General features: G+C 55.4%; 1 protein-coding gene across 2 annotated transcripts in view; it reads right to left on the reverse strand.

Annotated features, from left to right (window-relative positions):
- The window catches only part of DOC2B (double C2 domain beta), a 36,485-nt gene extending 23,561 nt beyond the window's left edge, over positions 1–12,924 (reverse strand). Inside the window, exons 1-2 of one of the 2 annotated variants that reach the window (XM_074923137.1) lie at positions 12,209–12,924; positions 935–1,014 (exon numbers count right to left, since the gene is read on the reverse strand). In XM_074923137.1, coding sequence (XP_074779238.1) covers positions 935–1,014; positions 12,209–12,539 — 411 coding nt within the window. In that variant the 5' untranslated portion in view covers positions 12,540–12,924. The remainder of the gene's footprint in view (positions 1–934; positions 1,015–12,208) is intronic. The other variant, XM_074923136.1, reaches the window with a different exon arrangement.
- Positions 12,925–18,781: the final 5,857 nt, after the last annotated feature.

Here is an 18,781-nt window from a genome sequence, read left to right on the forward strand (position 1 = left end):
TGTGCTTGAGGTCTTATTGCAGACGGGGAGAACCCTGGGGTGGGGATGTGCAATCTCAGCAGCGGGTTCTGGGGTGGGGGCTACAAATAAGCCAGTTGCAGCTGGAGGGAAAAGGAGCATCCTACAAAGGCAAACAGCATGAGCCGATTCTCTGGGAGCTCAGCTCACAGCCCATTCTCCTGCAGTTTTTCCTGTCTTCTGTAAAAACCCTCCACCCCTTCCCAAGATCTACAAGGACTAAGGTCTTCTTCCACCAACCCACCACTGTCAGGGCCCAGCCGTGTTGTCCTGGAGCCGTCGCTGCTCTGATCCTTGTGCCAGATGAAGCAGAGAGAAACTGAGCAGCACCCAGAAGCACCTTCCAAGGGCCCAGAGGCAGAATCAGGACCTCAGCTATCTGTTTCTGCTCCAAAATGTGCAAAAAACCCCTAATTGCTTCAATCACGCAGACGGCAAAGGCGTTGAGGCAGAGCACTTTGTGGCAATGATTAGCAGCATTTAAAAGAGCCATTTATAAACTGACAGCCGGTCACGGCACCAAGTAAATAACAACATCGGGTTGGGCGCTTTTCTAAAAAGCATCAATAGCTGCAACCATCTCATCATGGGGATGAGCAGCCATCTCTATCCCACTGGAAACGCCCTGAAAGGCAGGGAGGGGAAGGAGAGGGCAGAAGCACTGGGTGTTGGGATGGATGTGGAACTGGCAAAGAGTTGGCTGCAGTTGGGGACACCAGAGCTCCTGGTGCAACCCAGGCATGGGGGGACACTCGGCCACCCCCACATGCTGCCCTCACTGCTGCATTTGCTTGGCACAGCCACGGCATCCGGGTGGCCTCACGGCAGGGCTCTGGTGGCCCCACAAACAGGACAGAGGTGGCCACCTCCAGGCAGATTCAGTCCTGCTGTTCACACGCCTGGCGCTGAGACGTACCTTGGCTTTATTGATCGTGCAGTGGAGTGCGTTGTTTTCTTGATCATAGAGCAAGCTGAAATCCAGCGTCCCCAGGGTGGCTGCAAAGGAGAAAAGATGTTATTAACCTGCGGACTCCAGCAAACACTGGCTCTTCTCCCTCTAAGCACAAAAGAAATGGATGAAGATGCTAAAGAAATGTCTGCAGGCATTACAAAACATAAAGCCTCCTCCTTGAGCCGGGTTACAAAACATGGCTTCATGCTGGGAGGCTGGTGGCCATCCCCACGTCTGGCCGGCAGGGCTGGCACAGCCCTGGGAGAGGAGCGAGAGGGATGAACGGCTGCGGCTCGCTCAGGCACTGCGGCCAGGCTTTGCCTCCGTGGGCTTTCACGCGGGTCACCCCCATCTACCAGCAGCCCCACTGCAGCCCTCAGCTCCCCATCCCCCAGGAGCTGAAGGCTCTTCTCCGGGAAGATCTGGGCACGGCTGGGACACAGCTGAGACCCGCTGTCGGCACATCTCCCCCCTCCAGCACCGCTGGCATTCCCAGAATGAGTGTTTGTGTACTGACACCTTCAAATAAATGAGCCACCAATGGGATCCCTTCCCAGCTCCAATTTGGCTGCAACTGTAAATTAAACCCAGTGAGAATGGAAATGATTTTATGGTTAAAATGAAAAACACCAACAGCTTTTAATCAGAGCAGCATTCCCTTATGGCATCCACAACCCAGGAACAGCAGCGATGGGGCAGCTCCTGGGATGGGACCGCAGGGAAGGGGCAGGAGACCAGAACAAACCAGAAGAACTGCAGCAGCGCAATTACATTTGATATGAAAAATTCTTTCCCTTTGGAATATCTGAGCAAGTTGCACTAATCCAAAGCAGAGAAAAAGCCTTAAAAAGACATGCTTTCCAAAAACAAGATTTAATCTTCAAGGCTCCCAGACCCGATTTCCACACCAAAGCCCAGACTCGGAGCAGTATCTCCCTCCGCACAGCTTCACCTGCCACCAGCCTTGGTCTTCCAGGGTGGCTCTGGAGCCAGCAGCCCACACTTTTCCAGGCCCACCTTCCCAAAAGGGGTCTGCCCAAGTGCTGCTTTACCACCGCACAGCATCCCACCTCTGTTTCCAAGGTAACTGCACCTTCCCGCTGTGCACGCAGGTTCAGAGTAGGGAAAAAAAAAAAAAAAAATCCAAAATAAAAACCAGAACAATTTTGCTTAATATCAAAGCAGGGTTTGCTGCCTGGGAGGTAAGTTAGAAAAACTTTATGGCAGGAAATAAGGTGGTTTTTTTCCAGCGTCAATAGCCTCTGCAGCAAGGCGCCCCAGGAGGCAGCAGATATTCAGGGGACTGAAACCTTCCTGCTGCAATTTCACAGCGATCTTCCAGCTCAAATGCAAGTAAGCTACAGGTTTGCCTGCTAGCAAATAAAAATCATTGCTCCGGAGCAAATAACTTGCCTTCAAAGCAGAGCAAATATTCAGAGAGCTTTCTGCCAGAATAATGCACCCCTCTTATTCTGGAGTAATTTCATGGCACATTAGCTGTCGGTTTAGGTAAGCCATAAATCAGTGGGGTTTACCTGCCAGGGCTCAGGGAAGATGGAATTGATACAGGGTGAGGCTAAACCTGCAACACCTTGTGCGTCACGTCTGGGTTTGGCCCAAACGGGCATTTCCAGAGCAATTACCAGCCAAACTCGCTCCACATCATGCACAGAGAAGGACAGTGCTGCAGTGCCCCAGCGTGCTGGGGGCTGCCTGGCCCCTGCCCACGCTCGGTGACGGGGAGCTCACGGCAGAGGCAGAGCACCAGCCCGGGGACGGTGCAGCCGGGAGGCTCCACGGCACATGGGCGAAAGCCAAGTCAGCAAAACTCAGCAAATCTGCATTTTTGCTTGAGAGCGGAAGATGAAGCCTCCGGTTTCAGAGCCTCATCATTTCCACCTGCCCTTTAATCAGCCGCTTCCTGCCAGCCCCACCGCTCGGCCCTCCCAAGTTCAAGCTGTTATTTTATTTTTATCACAGAAGGGGGCCTGCGGCTTAGCCTGCTGGATTTGGCAATTTATAAAACAAATTAAAAGCTTGGCGTGAAAACAGACTTCGGCCAGGAAATAGTCACAAAGCCTCCTGTCCCCTCAGTGCCACAACCTGCCCCAGGGGCGAGGGCAGCGGGGAGCCTCTCTCAGACAAGCAAGACCTAAAAGCATCATAACACAGCAGCAGGTGCCTGTTTTGCAGATGGGGACTAAGGTCTTGCTCCCCAGCCCTCACAGTCCGTGAGCAGACCCTGAGTAGTTCCCATTTATCTCAGAGCTGGGAATAGATGGGGGTGCCTGGCTCCCCCCAGCCCTGCCACGCTCCTTCCCTGCCTCTCCACCAGCCCTGGAGGAGTTTTCCTCTCCGCAGGGATATTTTTTTTTTTTTCATTGATGGTGAGTCTCAATTCCCAAGGAAGGGTCTGCCTTTCGGCAGAGGGATGTGGAAACATCAACGGAACGTGTTGTGCTAATTGGTTAAAAATGCAGCCATATGGAGATGACAAAAGGGAGCAGCTAACCTGGGGTTTGGTCGCTAAGGTGCCGCTGTGGAGCCGAGGGCGAGAGCTGCCATGAGAGCCAGGAGCCAGCGGGGTGGCGGATGCTGAGGACATGTGTCCCGTGGGAGCAGAGCGCCGACGGCATGGTCCCAGCCCTGCTGTCCCCATTACCTCCTGGGGATGCGCCGGCGGATTCAGCGCAGCAGCGAAGGCAGAGACGAGGCTGGTGCTCAGGCTGCCTGCATCCCCGGCCATCTGCTCCCAGTTTGCTTGAGTTGATGGCAGGAACCCTCCAGTTGAACCCAGGGGTGGGAGCCACCCTGCAGCCCCCAACAGCTCCGTGAGAACCTCCACGGGCCTGAGGTCCAGCTGGAGAGCCAGCCCTGCGCTCCTGGAGTGGGGAGCACAGGGAGCGAGCGGTGGAGAGAGCCAACACCACAACCCCAGCACGGGTCTCACCGCTCTCACCCCTCCTGCAAAGCGCTGGCAGCACATCCAGTCCCGGCTGCGGGAGACTCATCATCTCCAGCCGGCAGGATCAGGCCCAAAGCCTCCAGCCTGCAGTAGCTGGCTCCAAACAGGGCCCTCTGCAACGCGGCCGAATCACCCTTCTCCGACCGCTTTCCCCCTCCCACCCGTCCTCGCAGCTGAGATGCAACTCGATTGTGCTCTTAATTAGGGGAGCGAGTGCCTAAAAAAGAAAAGGGCAGCAATTAGCCTCAAAGCACTGTTACTAGACGTATTTAACTCGACTGGGCTATTCTGAACGCTGCCCTCTAATCACACAGGCTGCAAATAAAAAAATATAAATAAACGTCTTTGTCAGGCATTACAAAGGCAGCTTTGCGCTCTCCAGACAGCAGGCAGGATGTATCATTATTATTACAATTATTCTGCTCCAATGATAAAATAACCATTAGGAGAACTGAACTCATTAGCAGGTTCTGACCCTCTTTCCTCTCTATGAATTGGGAAAGATTGATGGGAAGGTGCCAGCCAGGGTCTGGCATTTAACACAGGCTCTGAAAAGGAAAAATAAATCTGACTTGCACAGGAATGCAGCCTCTTTTCCCACTGACCTTTGGGCATTTTCATTAATTCAGTGGGCCACAAAATTATCAGAGGCCAGCATAACCAGCAGATGTGTCTCTGGGCTTAGCCGTGGGATATGGCGAGCACGGCCAGAGCCCGCGGGCAGCGTGGCATCCTGGCACAGCGCTGCTACTGCCCTTGTTGGTAGAGTCGGCAGAAATTGTTTATTGCTGACATTTCCCATCAGCGCCCAGGGTGACGAGGAGGCTGAAGTAGCTTCTATTTATACCTGCGGGATGAGAAGCAAAACGCAGTGATAAATCTGTGCTCTGCTCCCTTATGCAGCCCCTGTCCTTCCAGGCTACATGCCCTCACCTGGCCCATGCAGGGTGGCAGATACACCCCCCTCGGTGGCCTGGGACACCCCAGGGAGAAGAGTTCCTCAGCCCAAGAGATGCTCAAGACACAGAAGAGTCACCAGCACTTGCAGCACAGACCCACAAGCTTCGGCACAGCCGCAGCGGAGGGAACTGATGATTGAGTGGACGCCTTAACTTCCAAAGTCAGGGAAGCTTTCGCATCACAACTGCCATTAGAAAGCCCAGCAAGGCTCTACACTGGGTGAAATTGAGGTGTGCACAGAAAACCACTATAGAACTAATTAAAAAGAAGTCCAAAAGCCTTAAGTCCCTCTGCTTATCAGCATTGCTGCTCCCAAGATAATCTGCTCAAGGATTTTGTGCCAGGGAGATCAGAGTGGAGCAGTAAAAAGACTGCTGGGGATTGTCTGGATTAGTTCTCCCTTACAGAAAGCACAGGTTCAGTAACCTTCAGACTGGGTATTTTTTAATGCACTATAAAAGATAGGTCCCTATTCTTCCGTTGCTTTAATTTTCCTCTGCAATGGAGATAATTTTAAAGGTCCTGAAAGGCAGCAAGTAATTCTGTGCACTTACAGCCCCATGTAAAATGTCTGTAAATGACTCCTCGGGAGGAACAGAAATTATTTCCTGCCATTTCCAAGCAGAGCTGCTGAGGATGGCTTTGGCAGCTGGCTGCGTGTGCTCCTGCACCTTGTCCAGGTCCACCAGCACACGATGGGGCAGCACTGGCAGCGAGCACGGGGGCAGCTCGAGGACTGACTCCCTGCCCCATGTGGGAGTGAGCCCCTGAAAGACCCCAGGGTTACCCCAAAAAAACAGCACCATCAGTCCCAGCAATACCAGTGCTCCCAGTCCGTGCACAGACCTGCTTGGGCTGCCACTTGCAGCTCGTGTGGCTCCACGGCGAGAGGGTGCACAGCTTGTCAGGGATGGATCCTGCAAGGTGCTGAGTCCAGGTGCTGCAGACCCTGAGAGCTGTAAGCCCCCAGGTCTGGTGGTAGCACTGACCTCCAGCATGAACCTACAGGCACCGCGCAGGTTTCAGCTGGGGAAGGTGGTGAGGGCAGGTGGACATGGGACACTTCTGAAAGTCAGTGTCACCATGAGCTACTCCATGAAAAGAGTGTCCTGGGAAAGGTGCTGGGACACGCCCCAGGGGCAGCACACTGTGCTGGGACACAGACATTCTCGTCAGCACCGGGGACACATGGTGCCAGCTGGCAGCATCGCGGGGCTCCGGCCCGTTGCTGCAGGCAGGGAAGGATGTTCCCAGTCCTGCACAAAAACCCAGCAGGGACCAGATCCAGCACACAGGCAGGAGATCTTCCTTCCTCGGGAACTCCACAGATGTGGTTGAATTCAACAGGACCAGGAGTGAAGAATAAGCACAACTTCTCTTTTTCTTGCAACTGCTCCCTTCCTCGTCATGGGTTTTTCACTTAAAATCTACAGCAATTAATATTTCTTCATTTTGGAGACACAGCGCCAGCCCCTGGCAAGCTCCAGAGTAGGGAGCTGCTTCTTTGTGAGGCTGGTTGATGGATGCTCATCAGCTCTTCTGTCTTCTCCAGGAGGAGTGTTCAGAGGAACACTTATCTGCTCAGAACAGTTCAGAGATGCAATTATGTTTTACAGCACTAAATGGTCCCTGATGTCAGCAGCAATTAGACTTTCAGCAATTTCAATTTAGAGATGGCCTTCAAATCTCTCCCTCTCTCTTCCTTTAATGAAATACAGTATCGCAATTAACAACACCCCAAAATTGCCTTCAGTGTTAAACACAGAGATGAAAGATCTGGGAACCCCTTGGGCTCGAGCGTGTTGGAGCGAGGGATGTCAGCGAAGGGATGAGGGTGGCGGAGCTGCTGCGGGGCAGGGAGCTCCCCTCCTCCGGCCGGGCATTGCCTCCCCTCCTGCGCGCCAGGACCAGGGGAGGGCTGAGGGCTGGGCAGGCTGCTGGGGAGGGAGGGAGCCAGGCCAAAGGAGGGCCCCTCGTTAACCAGCAGCCACGCAGCAACTTCATTAGCAGAGACACTGGAGGCCACGGCTCTTACACTCGCTCCATCAAAGGATGCCTGGACAGACCCTGCTTGCCCTCGTGCGCTGGCCTCACTGCACGTCCTGCGCTTATCTCCAGCATTTCATGGCGTCCCTGGCCACAGCCCCCATGTGGGAACGAGCATCTCTGGGGGCTGAAGGGCCTTCAGCTCCTTGGAGGACCAGGAGCCCCTGATGCACAGCCTCGGCCTGTACCACTGACGGGGCGGCCAGCAGGAAGGGGCGAGAGCTCACCCCATGGCAGCACCTTCCCAACAGCTGGGTAACCCACGGGAAACCAGACCAAAGCTAATCCAAAGTCCCCTGGGTTAATGAACATCCCGTGTCTCCCCTGGGAGGGCTACAAGCTCCACAACGCCCTTAGACCTCAGGTCTGACACTGCCCCCGGTACCTACACACATTTCTTCGGCGTAGGCAGCTCGGGTCGTGGTACAGTTGGCAAAATCACGCTCCAGGCTTTGCTGAAATCAGCAGTGGTTTGTTTAGTTTCCTGAGTTTAAAAAAAAAAAACTTCTTTTGGCCTTATCTGGATTGAAAAGGCGATTCAAAAGTTATAAATAGCAGTGGCAGCATATGCTAAGGAGCTGCATTTCAGAAGTAAATATCCTCATCGTTTCACATTTCCCCTCGTCATGTCTCCTGCCTCCTCCTGTCTGGCCAAAAGCATTGCCAGGTGACTTGCAAACCCTGCACCCCTTAAGACCTTCATTCTTCTTTACATCTTCAAGCAGCCAGTAATTAATATCTGCATGACGGCTTTGCCTGCCTAATTATCTTCTTTGCTCAAAATGAGAATCTTCCTAAATAACTTCTGCGGCGTTGCTTGCAGCAGGCGTCACGAGCAGCCGTGCGCCAGGACAGGCCTCTCAGCTGTAGTTTGGAGAAGTTGTTTTTATGCTGCAGCTTGAGAGCTCATGAGCCTGCTCCTCCCGTGAATAAAGCCGGGCACGCTATAAAATTGGCTGGGTTTGTACATATATAAACAGGCCCGGAGCACTGGCAGGGAGAGTATGGGGCAGCTCTTCCTGAAACGCCAACTCCCACTGCAACCCCCTGCTCTCGGGCTGCCTCCCCATCCATCCAAAAACCCAGAGCCAAACACATCCAGAGGAGGGATAGATTCCAGCGCAGCCCCAGTCTCTCTCCAAAGCCAAACTGCAGCTCAGGGGAACGGAGCATTCCTTCAAGTGCTAGAAACTTGCTTGCACATTACAGAAGAAGGATGGCCGCTTCCTCCGGTGCTGTCCACCAGCGAGAGCAGCCACGGGACCATGTTTCTACCTCTGTGTTGCTTGTGCAGAGATTTCAGAGACCTTTAAAAAGCCCTCAGGTACAAATTCACGGCGGTGCTGTGGAGGGGAAAGCGCAGGCACTCGAGGGGCAGCGGATCTGCGTGGAATCAGGGGAGATGGGAGGCGAGACCCAGCTTCTCGCAGGTGGCACATTGCCACCTAGCTGGCATTTCCTTATTTTTCTTGTGAACCAAGTTCCCCTGGCAGTATCCCTGGAAGCATCCCTGGTGGCTGGAGACCCCAGGGGACAGGCCACTGCTGCTGCCACCGGGGACCAGCCAGGGGAACCGAAGATGAGGTGAGAGCCGGGTGTCCTGAGGCAGTAGGAGCAAATCCCCTGCTTCTCATCACCAAATCCCCACAGGTCCCCCCTGCTCTCAGAAGATGCTCACGCTGAGCCAATGGCACCCTTCTGCATGGTTTACACCAAACAACCGTTTGCCCACCTCTCCTGCCTCATTCCCTCTCCCCAGCAGCTCTGTTAGGGACAAACCCACTGCATGAGGAGTCCCTGCTCTGTGCAGCTTTGGCTCCAGCCCCGGAGCCTCCCTGCAGAGGTGGGAGAGAGAAGGCACAGGGCAGCGACGAGTCTGTCTCCCAGGGTCTCCCAAAGGCCCTGGTACAGCAGAGGATGCTGATCACGACCCTGCAAATCCTCACAGCATCGCTGCTGGCAGGTCTGATGGGAAAGGCTGGCTCCATGTGATTCCCAGCACTCCCAGGGCCAGCCCCAACGTCTCTGCTCATTATCTGCTCTGTCAGCTCCCTGGCCCTGCCTGCTCCCTGCCACTCGCTGCATTCAACAGGCTGCTTACGGCTGCCCCGCAGGGACTGTGTTTGTTTTCCTTGGCACCTCCCCAGCTCCCCTGAGCACTGCACTCCCCGGCTCCACGGGGCTGCACTGCGGTGCCCCAAACCACTGGCCTCAGACCCACATGCCCCAGAGCCACCAACTCAAGCCTCTGCATGACCCGGCCAGTGACCAGTGCCATCTGCCTGTGGCAAATGCCCAGGTCAGTGGGTCCCCTCCCACCCTACCAACTGCACCTTGGTCGAGTCCCTGCCCATCTCTGGAGGGATCTCACCTGCCTCCTGCAGCCCTGGGATTCTTGGTTTTCCAAAGCACCAAACACACACACACACACACACACACATATTCCTGCTCCCTGTGGATGCCAAACCACTGGGTCAGGCTGCCCTGTCTGGATGGGAGCAGACACTGATGCTTCTCCCAGAGCTGCCCTGCTCTGGAGCTGCCCACATCCCAGGGAGAGGTTGTCTGCAGGAGGGAAGCTCCCGTCAGCTCCGCAGGCACCTCCCAAGATCGCTGGTGGGGTCAGGAGGATCACTCAGCAAAGGATTAAGAAATGTGGTGCAGGGAGCCAGCCCAGGTGAGCTGCAGCGGGGCGCAGGCAGGACCTGCCCTGCACTGCTGCCTGCAGCCCTGCCAGGGGGGCAGCTCCGGTCCAGCCCCTGCCCGATGCCACCCTGCAGAGACTGAGTAACACGGCCCTGACACCCATCAGCCTGGTGCTGCTGGGAACCCAGAAACACCAGGCTGGAAAAGATACCCTGGGCAGGAATGAGTGTAGGGGAAACCCAGCCAAATGCTCATTTCCCCAGGCAGGGGCAGCTCTACTCCTCCCACCCGGCCAGCCAGCACCATCGCTTTGGTGTTGGAGGAGGGAAACCTGCAGGCAGGTGGGACAAACAGGAAGGAGCCATCCTCTCCTCCTCCTCCTGATGGATTCTGCCATGGCAAAATCTCTCTCCCTCCAGGGCTGTGCTGGGAGCATCTCTGGGGATTGGGGCAAGAGGCCCCCCTGCCCGACAAGACCTCGACTCGTGGGCACTGCACCCAGGCTCCAACACCACCATCCCCAGAGACCCTGGGTCAACTCCCTCAACCCTGTGTGTCACCGAGGGAACTGACACCTCCTAAACCCCAATACTGTCCTGCTGTACAGGCGGAGACAGGCTCCCCAGGGGAAATTTAGTGCAGGTGACTAATGCAGCAGCCCTGAATCACCTGCCAGGGACATGGGGGAGCTGAAAGACACTCCCCAGCGTAGCCGATGGCTCAAGTCAGGCTGCACAAATCCCCTGCCAGCTCCCTGCCTGGGAAATAGGGCCAGCGAGCCCTCGTCTGGCTTTGCGACTTGGCTGCTAAACATGGAGGAGTGACAGTCTCATCCTGCACGTTTATGCCAACCAGTGCCCTGAGAGAGGCTGGGGCCGTCCTATGCTGTCCCCAGAGATGTGACACCAGCAGTCCCACCTCCCCGCTCTGCTCCTGGCACCACTGTGCCTTTGCCAGCTGAAAACCCACCACATCTGGCAAAACAGCCTCAGCAGTTTGCCTGACACCTGTTACGCTGTAAGAAACACTCTTCCTAACACCAGCCAGGGTGAGACAAACACTCGCCAGCCCCCGGCACCAAGCCGAGCTGCTTCCAGCATCGCTCATGGGGCTAAATGCAGGACACAGCACCTTGGGCAACTTCCCCACGAGTCACCCAGTGAAAGCATTGCTCTCCAGGGCCCTGAGTGCTTCGGCTCCCACACACACCTCTGCCCCGAAGCCCAGTTGCTCCCATTTCTATTGCTGGGGTGAACAAAGATGATCTAATAATTAGAGCAGCAAATAACCCAAATCCGGTTAAAGTCACTGTTAACTGCCCAGCTGGGATAAACACGGCTTAGCAGAGATGTTCTCCCTGCGAGCACAGCGGCTCTCGCCTCCTCCAAAGAGGGCGTGACCCCAACATGGGGATGGGGATAGAGGGAGTGTCGGTTTGGGCTCGCAGCCAGAGCCCCAGCCTCTCCCGGAGCTGTAGCTGGTGGTCAGCAGGCAGAGGGGGGCACGGGGGCTGCCGTGCTGCCTTGCAGCAAGCACAGCCCTTCGGGGAGCCCTCCCTGGGGTCACGCTCCAGGGTCTAGCACAGATGGGAGCAGCCCAGCGCGCGGCAGCGAGGGAGCGATGCCGAGGCAGGGCTGTGACATTCTGCACAGGGAAAGCCACTGCCTGCCCAGCGCTGGGCCGTAAACAGCTCAGCGCTGGGGGAGCCCAGCCTCCCCCTTCCCCCAGGTCGAGCACGCAGCACCGCTCGGCAGCACTGACTCCCTTCCCCGGCATCTCCTGGCTTCAAACTTTGTGCTCAGCCCCTCACAGGATTTGGCCCCTAAAGGCTGAGCTGAATGGAGACCTTGGGCTTTAACTGACCTCAAGGAAAGCAACACTATCCCAGCCACCACGGCTGGCAGAGCCAGACAGCAGCTGCTTTGCAGCCTGCCAGCTCCATCGAGCTGGGTGGGAAGGACGTTTTGGGTGGGGAGGGGTTAAACCTCACCGCAAACACCTGCATCTGCCAGAACCAAAGCCTTTTCTGTTCAAAAGCCACCCCCACCCATCTCATGCAGGGCTCTGTCTGCAGCTGGAGGGTGAGGAATGACACGCCGGAGTTTGCCAAGGGAGAGGGCAGAGATTTCCCGGGCGGATATCATTCTGAGCAAATCTCCCCAATCTGGAGCCGGGCGGTGCTGGAGCGTATTGCCAGCTAATCAGCAGGGTGGCTGGAGCAGGCTGCACCACCGAGATGGATTAACCGAAGGGTCTGAGCCCAGCTGGCAGCCTTCGGCGGCAAGGAGGCGAGCAGGGACGAGGCAGAAAAGTGCATCAACCACAACGGCAAAGCACAGCAACTGGTGGCTCTTGAGAGACTTCCCTACTTTGGGTTCAGCGGCCAACCTGGCTGCAGCAGGGACACTCCCGGGGCCTCCCTCCACCCAGGGACAGCGCTGTGACAGCCGCCTCGACCACAGCAGAGGGTTGTCACTGCTGCCACACAACCCCAGGGATGAACAGTGTGGCTGGCAGCCGGGAAGGGCGCCCAAGCTCAGGCACCAAGATGGGGGACCAGTCCTAAGACCCACCCTTGCCCTCAGCACCCGGCAAACTCCTGTGGAAACTTAGGAACTCACTGCAGTCGTCGGACTCGTAGCCCTCGGGGTCCACCACCTCCTCGGGTGCTTGGTACTTGGGCGGCTGCTCGGCGGGTGTCGTGCCATACGCCCCGAAAAGCTGGTCCACGTCCTCGTCGTCCTCACGGGGGGCCTCGGCGGGGCTGACGGAGGGCTGGCTGACGGCGGAGCGCAGGGTGCCGCTGCGGCCGACGGCAGCGGGGAGCCCGCGGGGGAAGCGGGGGAAGTAGTCGGAGATCTGCTTGATGGGTTTGATGGGGCCGGGGCAGACGTCAATAGCCATGTGCTCCTGGATACTTATGGTCATTTTCTCTCCTTTTCGGAGTGTCATGCATGCGGCTGTCGGTGCCAAGCCCCCCCGGAGAAGCCCGGACCGTGCGTGAGGGAGCCGTGAAGTTTCTGCCAGGGGAGGTAGAGGCAGGTGAGGGGGGAGGCTCCGGCGGGCACCTTACGTGGTTCTCGCGCCCTGAGCCTCAGATGCCGCACGCATGCTGCTGCGGCCAGCTCTGGCTCTCGCACAGCCCCTGATCCTGCCAGCGCTGCCTGTGAATAAATGAGCGAGACGGAGAGACGGATAAGAGGCAGGGGGTGGGCTCTCGGGTGATGTCACCAGCTAGCAACAAAGCGGTACCCAGCAGCGGAGGAATGAGGGCTGTGGCTGGCCCGCCGCCCCGGCCACACGGCCCCCAGCGTGGGCAGCCGGCCCCCTGCCCCTTCCCCAGCACAGCCCCGCCATGCCCAGCAGGAGCAAAGCAGAAGTTGGGTCGAAGCCCAGCTCCCCACACCCCTTCACCCCATCTCCCTGCCGAAGCGGGGTCAGTCCCCACCAGACCCCCCTGGATGGGGGAAGGTCATGGCGCGGGGTCAGGAGCCGCTGTCCTGTTGCGTCGCATCCTCGGGGTGCCGCGGGGAGGGAAGCGGGGCTGCGCCAGCCCCCAGGGACCACGGCAGCCCCCCAGTGCCCTCCCAGCCCGCTGCGGGGCCGTGCCAGGGAGGTGCTCTGCCGCATACTGAGCAGAGGCACGGGTGGCATGCTGCCTGCTCCCAGCTCCAGCCACACCACCGCTCGCAGGGGCACAGATTTGGCACCTCGCTGCCATCGTTGGCCCCAGCCCGCAGCAACGTCCCCTCCGGAGCTCAGCACCAGCCGGGCGAGCTGCCTGCAGCCTCTGGGGCTGGGAACGCACCAGGGACTGAAGCAACACATGGCACTTGCTCGTGGCTCAGCCTGCACTGCCTCTCCCCGCCAGCCTGTGGCTGCTGGCAGAGAGCGATGCAGCAGGTAAAGCATCGCAGAGGAGCGAGCGATGGGCTGGGCCGGGGCTTGCAGCCAAGCGTGGCCACGCTCAGCACTCCCCTGGCAACCTTTCCGGGCAGGGACAGGGCCCCGTCACCAGCCTGAAAGGGATCAGGCTCCCTGCAGCCTGCCACAGACTCCCTGGTAAAGGCTGAGCTGTGGTTTGCTCAGGGAGTTGGTCTCAAACTGGTGTTTTTACCTAATCTCTTCCCACGTTCAAATTGATAAATCTGTGGTCCCACAATCTACTGGCAGTGGACTTTTGAGCAAGGAGTGCCAGAATAGAAATGGTGTGAGAACATGGCACAAAATGCTGCACAGAAACTCATCCTGCCCAGGCAAATGTGCCTGAAATATTTTCTAGGGGTAACCCCCTGCCCCGGTGCAGACTTTCTGCTCGCTCAGGCGTGGTGGGTCTGGCACAGAGCTGGGACACACTGTGTGTGCTGGGCACCCACCACCATAGCAAGCCAACAGCCAGTACCGCCAGGTAACCTGACAACACACAGATCCCATATCAGTGCACAGAACTGCAGTCTCCTGCAGGCCGGCATGCAGATGTCTATTAAAAATAAAGCTCCAATCTTTGGAGAATTTTCCCCAAAACCCAGCAAAATGACACCAAATCTTTCTGTCTAATGAAGAATTCAGTTTTCATTCAGATTTTGGTAAATGTTAATGAACGCCCCTGACTCATAATATACTGACATGAGGCAAACTAACCTAATTTACTTCTCGCCAGGAAGCAGACATTACTCTCCTGAAGCATCCAAACTTGTCATTGCTCTGTACCTAGACACGATGCACACGGATGCTCTAATGACCTGGGAGAACAGGAGACCGCTCAGCTGCTCCTTCCTCTCTCTGCCATAATTTTGCTTTGAGGCAGCTCCTGCCTATTGCACAGAGGTGATCTGTGCTGCTCTGCCAGGAGACAAACTGCTCTCTTGCAGCAAGGTCCAGCAGCAGATCCAGCCTGAGACTGTTGAACCCTCCTTCCCACACCCAAGGACTCCTAGTCTATTAATTCAGATGAAAACACCACCTGATTCACGCTCGTGTAGCCGAGGCTGAAAACCTCGCAGGTGGCAAGACGATGGGTGGGAACGTTGTGGGAGGCACAAAGAGCTGCCTCCAGGTTTGGAGCAGCCTGGATGTGCTCATCCGCACAGGCTCCATCTTTGGGTGCAGCATCCAGAATGCGGTGTGGACTCAGACAGAACGAAGCAAAAATTGGGCCTGATGCCCAGAAAATAGCAGTAATTCCCTCTAAGAAAGGGCAAATAAATAAATAAATAAATAAAATTAAGTTATGGATGAGAACCTAATGTCATTATTACCATTACAAAAGCATCATTATTTCAAACGTTTCCTCAAAGACCCAAATGGACAAGGATTGTTTTATAGGTCAGAAAAATCAAGGCTCTGGGAATTAAGGTGAGCCCCCTGAGCTCTGCCTCCTCCTGTGCCACGCAGCACCCCAAAAGCTGCCCCGCACCACTGACAGTCCACAGCTGGGCTCAAGGCCCAGCAGCACCGATGGGAGATGCTGAGCTCGTCCAGGGGTGCAGAGAGCAACCGATGACACGGGGACCAGATTAAGGGAAAAGCAAAGACAGAGCTGAAGCAGGCAAACCTCCCTGTTGTCAGGGCAGGACTGGCCCCCAAGGGAAAGCCTGTCCCTAAACCTTATAGATGGAAAGAAACAAAAACAAGTCTTGCTGCTAATAGCCCAGATGGGACTTTCTATTCTCTGAGCGAACCCAAGACTACTGAAAGCAGCTGGAGCCCTTCCCTAGTTTTTAATGAGTCCCAGAGCAGCTTGTTTTTGATAAACCACACTTCTCCTACCATCTCCCACTGCCTGAATGTTTCCTCCTAGGCTGCACAGTCCAGTATTTACTGAGGGCTCCCCAAACATGGCTGGGGCTGGCTGCACAAGCAGGCACCAAGCACTGGCAAACATGATGCACAACAACACGGAAGGTAAAAGGGACAAAAATAGAGAGGTGGGCTGGAAGACAAAAGCAGGGCTTGGAGATACAAAACCAGTTTCCAGGTAAAGCTTTTAATTCCCACCGTCTGTCTAATGCCCTGGAATGTGACTTGGTTTGATCCCTCGCTCTGCTGGGGTTATTCTGAGCTACCGCAGTGCCCACGCATGTGGCCTTCATCTTCCTGATGGGGGAATGCTGGCTTCCTCACCAGCCCTGCAAGAGGGAAGACAGACAATTTAAACATCATGTTGCTGATTTCGGCAGTGGGACCAACAGCTCTGCCTGGAAGGGAGCAGATCCACACTGCAGGGGGATACCCTATCCCTGAGGAAAGGGAGGACATCCTTCAGAGAAGGTGAAGGTGGCCATCACAGAGTCAACATCAAAGCAGGAATGAATGGGATGATGGAGAAGAGCACATTGCCCCCATCAACAGCTGCATTTCCTCCCAGCGGTGGTGGAAGTTGTGACAAGATCCTGAGCTCAGCACACGCGACATTGCACGTCAGCGGCATGTTCTGAGGTTCAACAGATTGCTCACATCTGATGAGGGCACGGGTTGGTGTGCCAAAAACATCCCATAATGTGAGCTAGGATGTGGGATGCAGAAGCCATCATTCCAACTCCAGCCCGGCTCAGAAAAGGATCCTGTCCCAGAACAGCTTAGACTTTAAATGTTGTCCTGAACAAGGGGCATAAGCAGAGACACAGGCACATCCCAAACAAAGCCTGTGCCACTAACTCACCCTGTGCCTTGAGCAGAGCCCTGCAGCAGCCCTGCTTCCTTAAGTGACCGGGGAGACATCCATGCAAACAGAACAAGTATTCCTACAGCAAACAAAACAGTAGCACGTAGATTAAACACACATCCAAAAATACAGGCTGTCCTCAGGACACACTTCCACCAAATTTGTTTCAAACGCTAAGCATCAAATTCTGCTGTCAGTTACTCCATATTTAAATTGACAAGAATGAGGGTTGATTCCAGTTTAATCAATTTCTTTCCAAGTGAAAAGTACAGCAGCAAGCAGGACTGCACATTCCCATTGCTCACCAGAGATTGGATGACTGACCCACTGGTTCTTTATGCAACGTTTTTCAGCTCAAACCCAAATGATCTCACAGAAACCCTCTGCTCTGCCAGTGCTGCTGAAGAAGACACGAGCCTGAAGAGTACATGAAGAGCTGATGCCAAATTAAAGCCTCTGTTTGGAGAAACTACCTCTGGATCTCACATAGCCTTGAACTCAGGGGGACCCACTGCAGGCTGGGAGCAGGGAGGTTTGACACTCACCCAGAGGGATGACGCACACCAGCAGCAGCCTGCACAGCCCTACCTTTCTTTTTGCTTTTTCCCAGCCATTCTGAAACCTGTGTTAAGCCACAATGAACACCCACAGCCTTAGGCACAGGAGGGTGCCAGCAGATATCACCAGCTCAACCTGGCCACAGGGGCAGGAACAGAGGATACCCACACTGCCATCCCAGCTCTGCCAGCTGCTGGAAGAGACCCCTCCATCCCTTCAGCGTGACTCAGGACCCATATTGTCTTCAGTCCACTTGGTTGGTAAGTATGAAACATATTTCTTCCTTCTTCAAATAAGCTTAGCTCCAGCATGGCTGTGTGCAAGGGAAGAGGGTTAATTGAAAAGCAACATGTGCCGTGCTCCTTGGCTCATGCAAGGCTCTGGCTGCTGCACGGTGACCAGCAATGAGGCTGCTTCCCCTGGCAGATCTCTGCCCTTGATTGCTGGGGAGGCTTGGCTGAGCCCATCGAACGTGTTGTGGACCTTACCTGGTTAAACACCCTTTGCATTTACTAAATAAAGCAATAATAATAACGATAACTAGGAAACTTGGCTAAATAATCCTAAGAGGCTTACTCCAGGCTGTGCTGATTAAGGCTCCCCAGCAGCACCAACATCCCAGTGCATGCTGGCTCCCACTGCTCCTCCGTGCAAATAATATCTGAGGTTATCTCTGCTCACATAGGCCCTGCTAACAACCATCATTTGACCAGATTTAACCAGCAATTACTAGCTGCGAACAAAATCACTGTGGTAAAATACAGCCCACACTCTATTACAAAGCAGACACAAACAAACCATTTCAGAAAGCCAGGCAGAGGGCAAATACCAGCAAGAAAGGGTCCTCTCCCCTCAAAATATTGTTTAAGGTTCCCAGAGACCTTATGAAACACCCAACTAGTGGCAAGGGTGAACGGCGTCTTCCTCACCAGCACTTTGCTACCCGCAGATGGACCTGCAAGGGAGCTTCCCAGAGGACAGGAGGAGGTAGGGAGGCATCTGCTCTCTGTGCATCTTCAGTGCCAGTCAGGATGGGCCCAGAATAGCTAAACTTTCTGTAGGGACTGATGTTTAATGTGTAGCATATGTTGCCATTTCGATGTGAATCCCAAAATAGTTGGTGTTTTGTTTTGTAATTTTAATGCACTGGTTTTTGGAGTGAAATGCCTACCCCTCCTGTTCGGGAAGTGAATGTGCTGCACATGTACACCCCAACATACAGTTTCCAACATGCTGTTCACCTGCAAATCAACCAGAGTAGATAATCAGTTGCTGTAAATATTAACGGTATGGAGAACACACTAAATACACACGAATTCACTAGGGTGGATCTGTGCGCAGTGAGAAGAAGAAGCAGGAGGAAAATCCAACCAAATGGTGCACAAGGGGAGGGTGCTCTGCCCCGGAGCGTTACTGGCCTGCACGTGTCTCTCAACACAGAGGTTGAAGCCAGTGGGGCCGGGGAGCAGCTGGGCAGCCTGCAAGCAGGGCAGCTGCCACCGAGGCACCGGGCAGCTCTGCACTGTGAAGCATGGCCCATGCACCCACTGCTCCCCAAACGCAGGGCAAGAGCAGAGGGACCCCCATCCCACATACCCATCCGACCTGCACAGGCAAACCTGCGTCCCCAGGGCTGGTCTAGCTGCTTTTGGGAGTCTCCCAGCAGCCGAGAGGGGAGGCATCATGGGCGGTCTCTGCTGGCAGGTGGCAGCACCCTGCCAGTCTGCTGGGTGAGAAACGTGGGGTGATTCAGGTTCAGCCCTCAACAGAAACCTGAGCCACGCTCCCCACTCTGATATAGCCCCTCCATTGCGCTGTCTTGCAGCCAGCACCTACCAGAGAAAGCAAAACTTGCAGGAGATAGGGGCCAGGGCAGCCCTGGGCAAAGCAGGACCCCAAGCTGCCCCAAAACACCCTCCTCTATGAACCCTTCCCCTGCCTGCCTTCAGCCTGCTTCACCCTCGCTGGCATC

The sequence above is a fragment of the Athene noctua genome, chromosome 19 (genome assembly GCF_965140245.1).
Source record: "Athene noctua chromosome 19, bAthNoc1.hap1.1, whole genome shotgun sequence".
Taxonomy (NCBI): domain Eukaryota; kingdom Metazoa; phylum Chordata; class Aves; order Strigiformes; family Strigidae; genus Athene; species Athene noctua.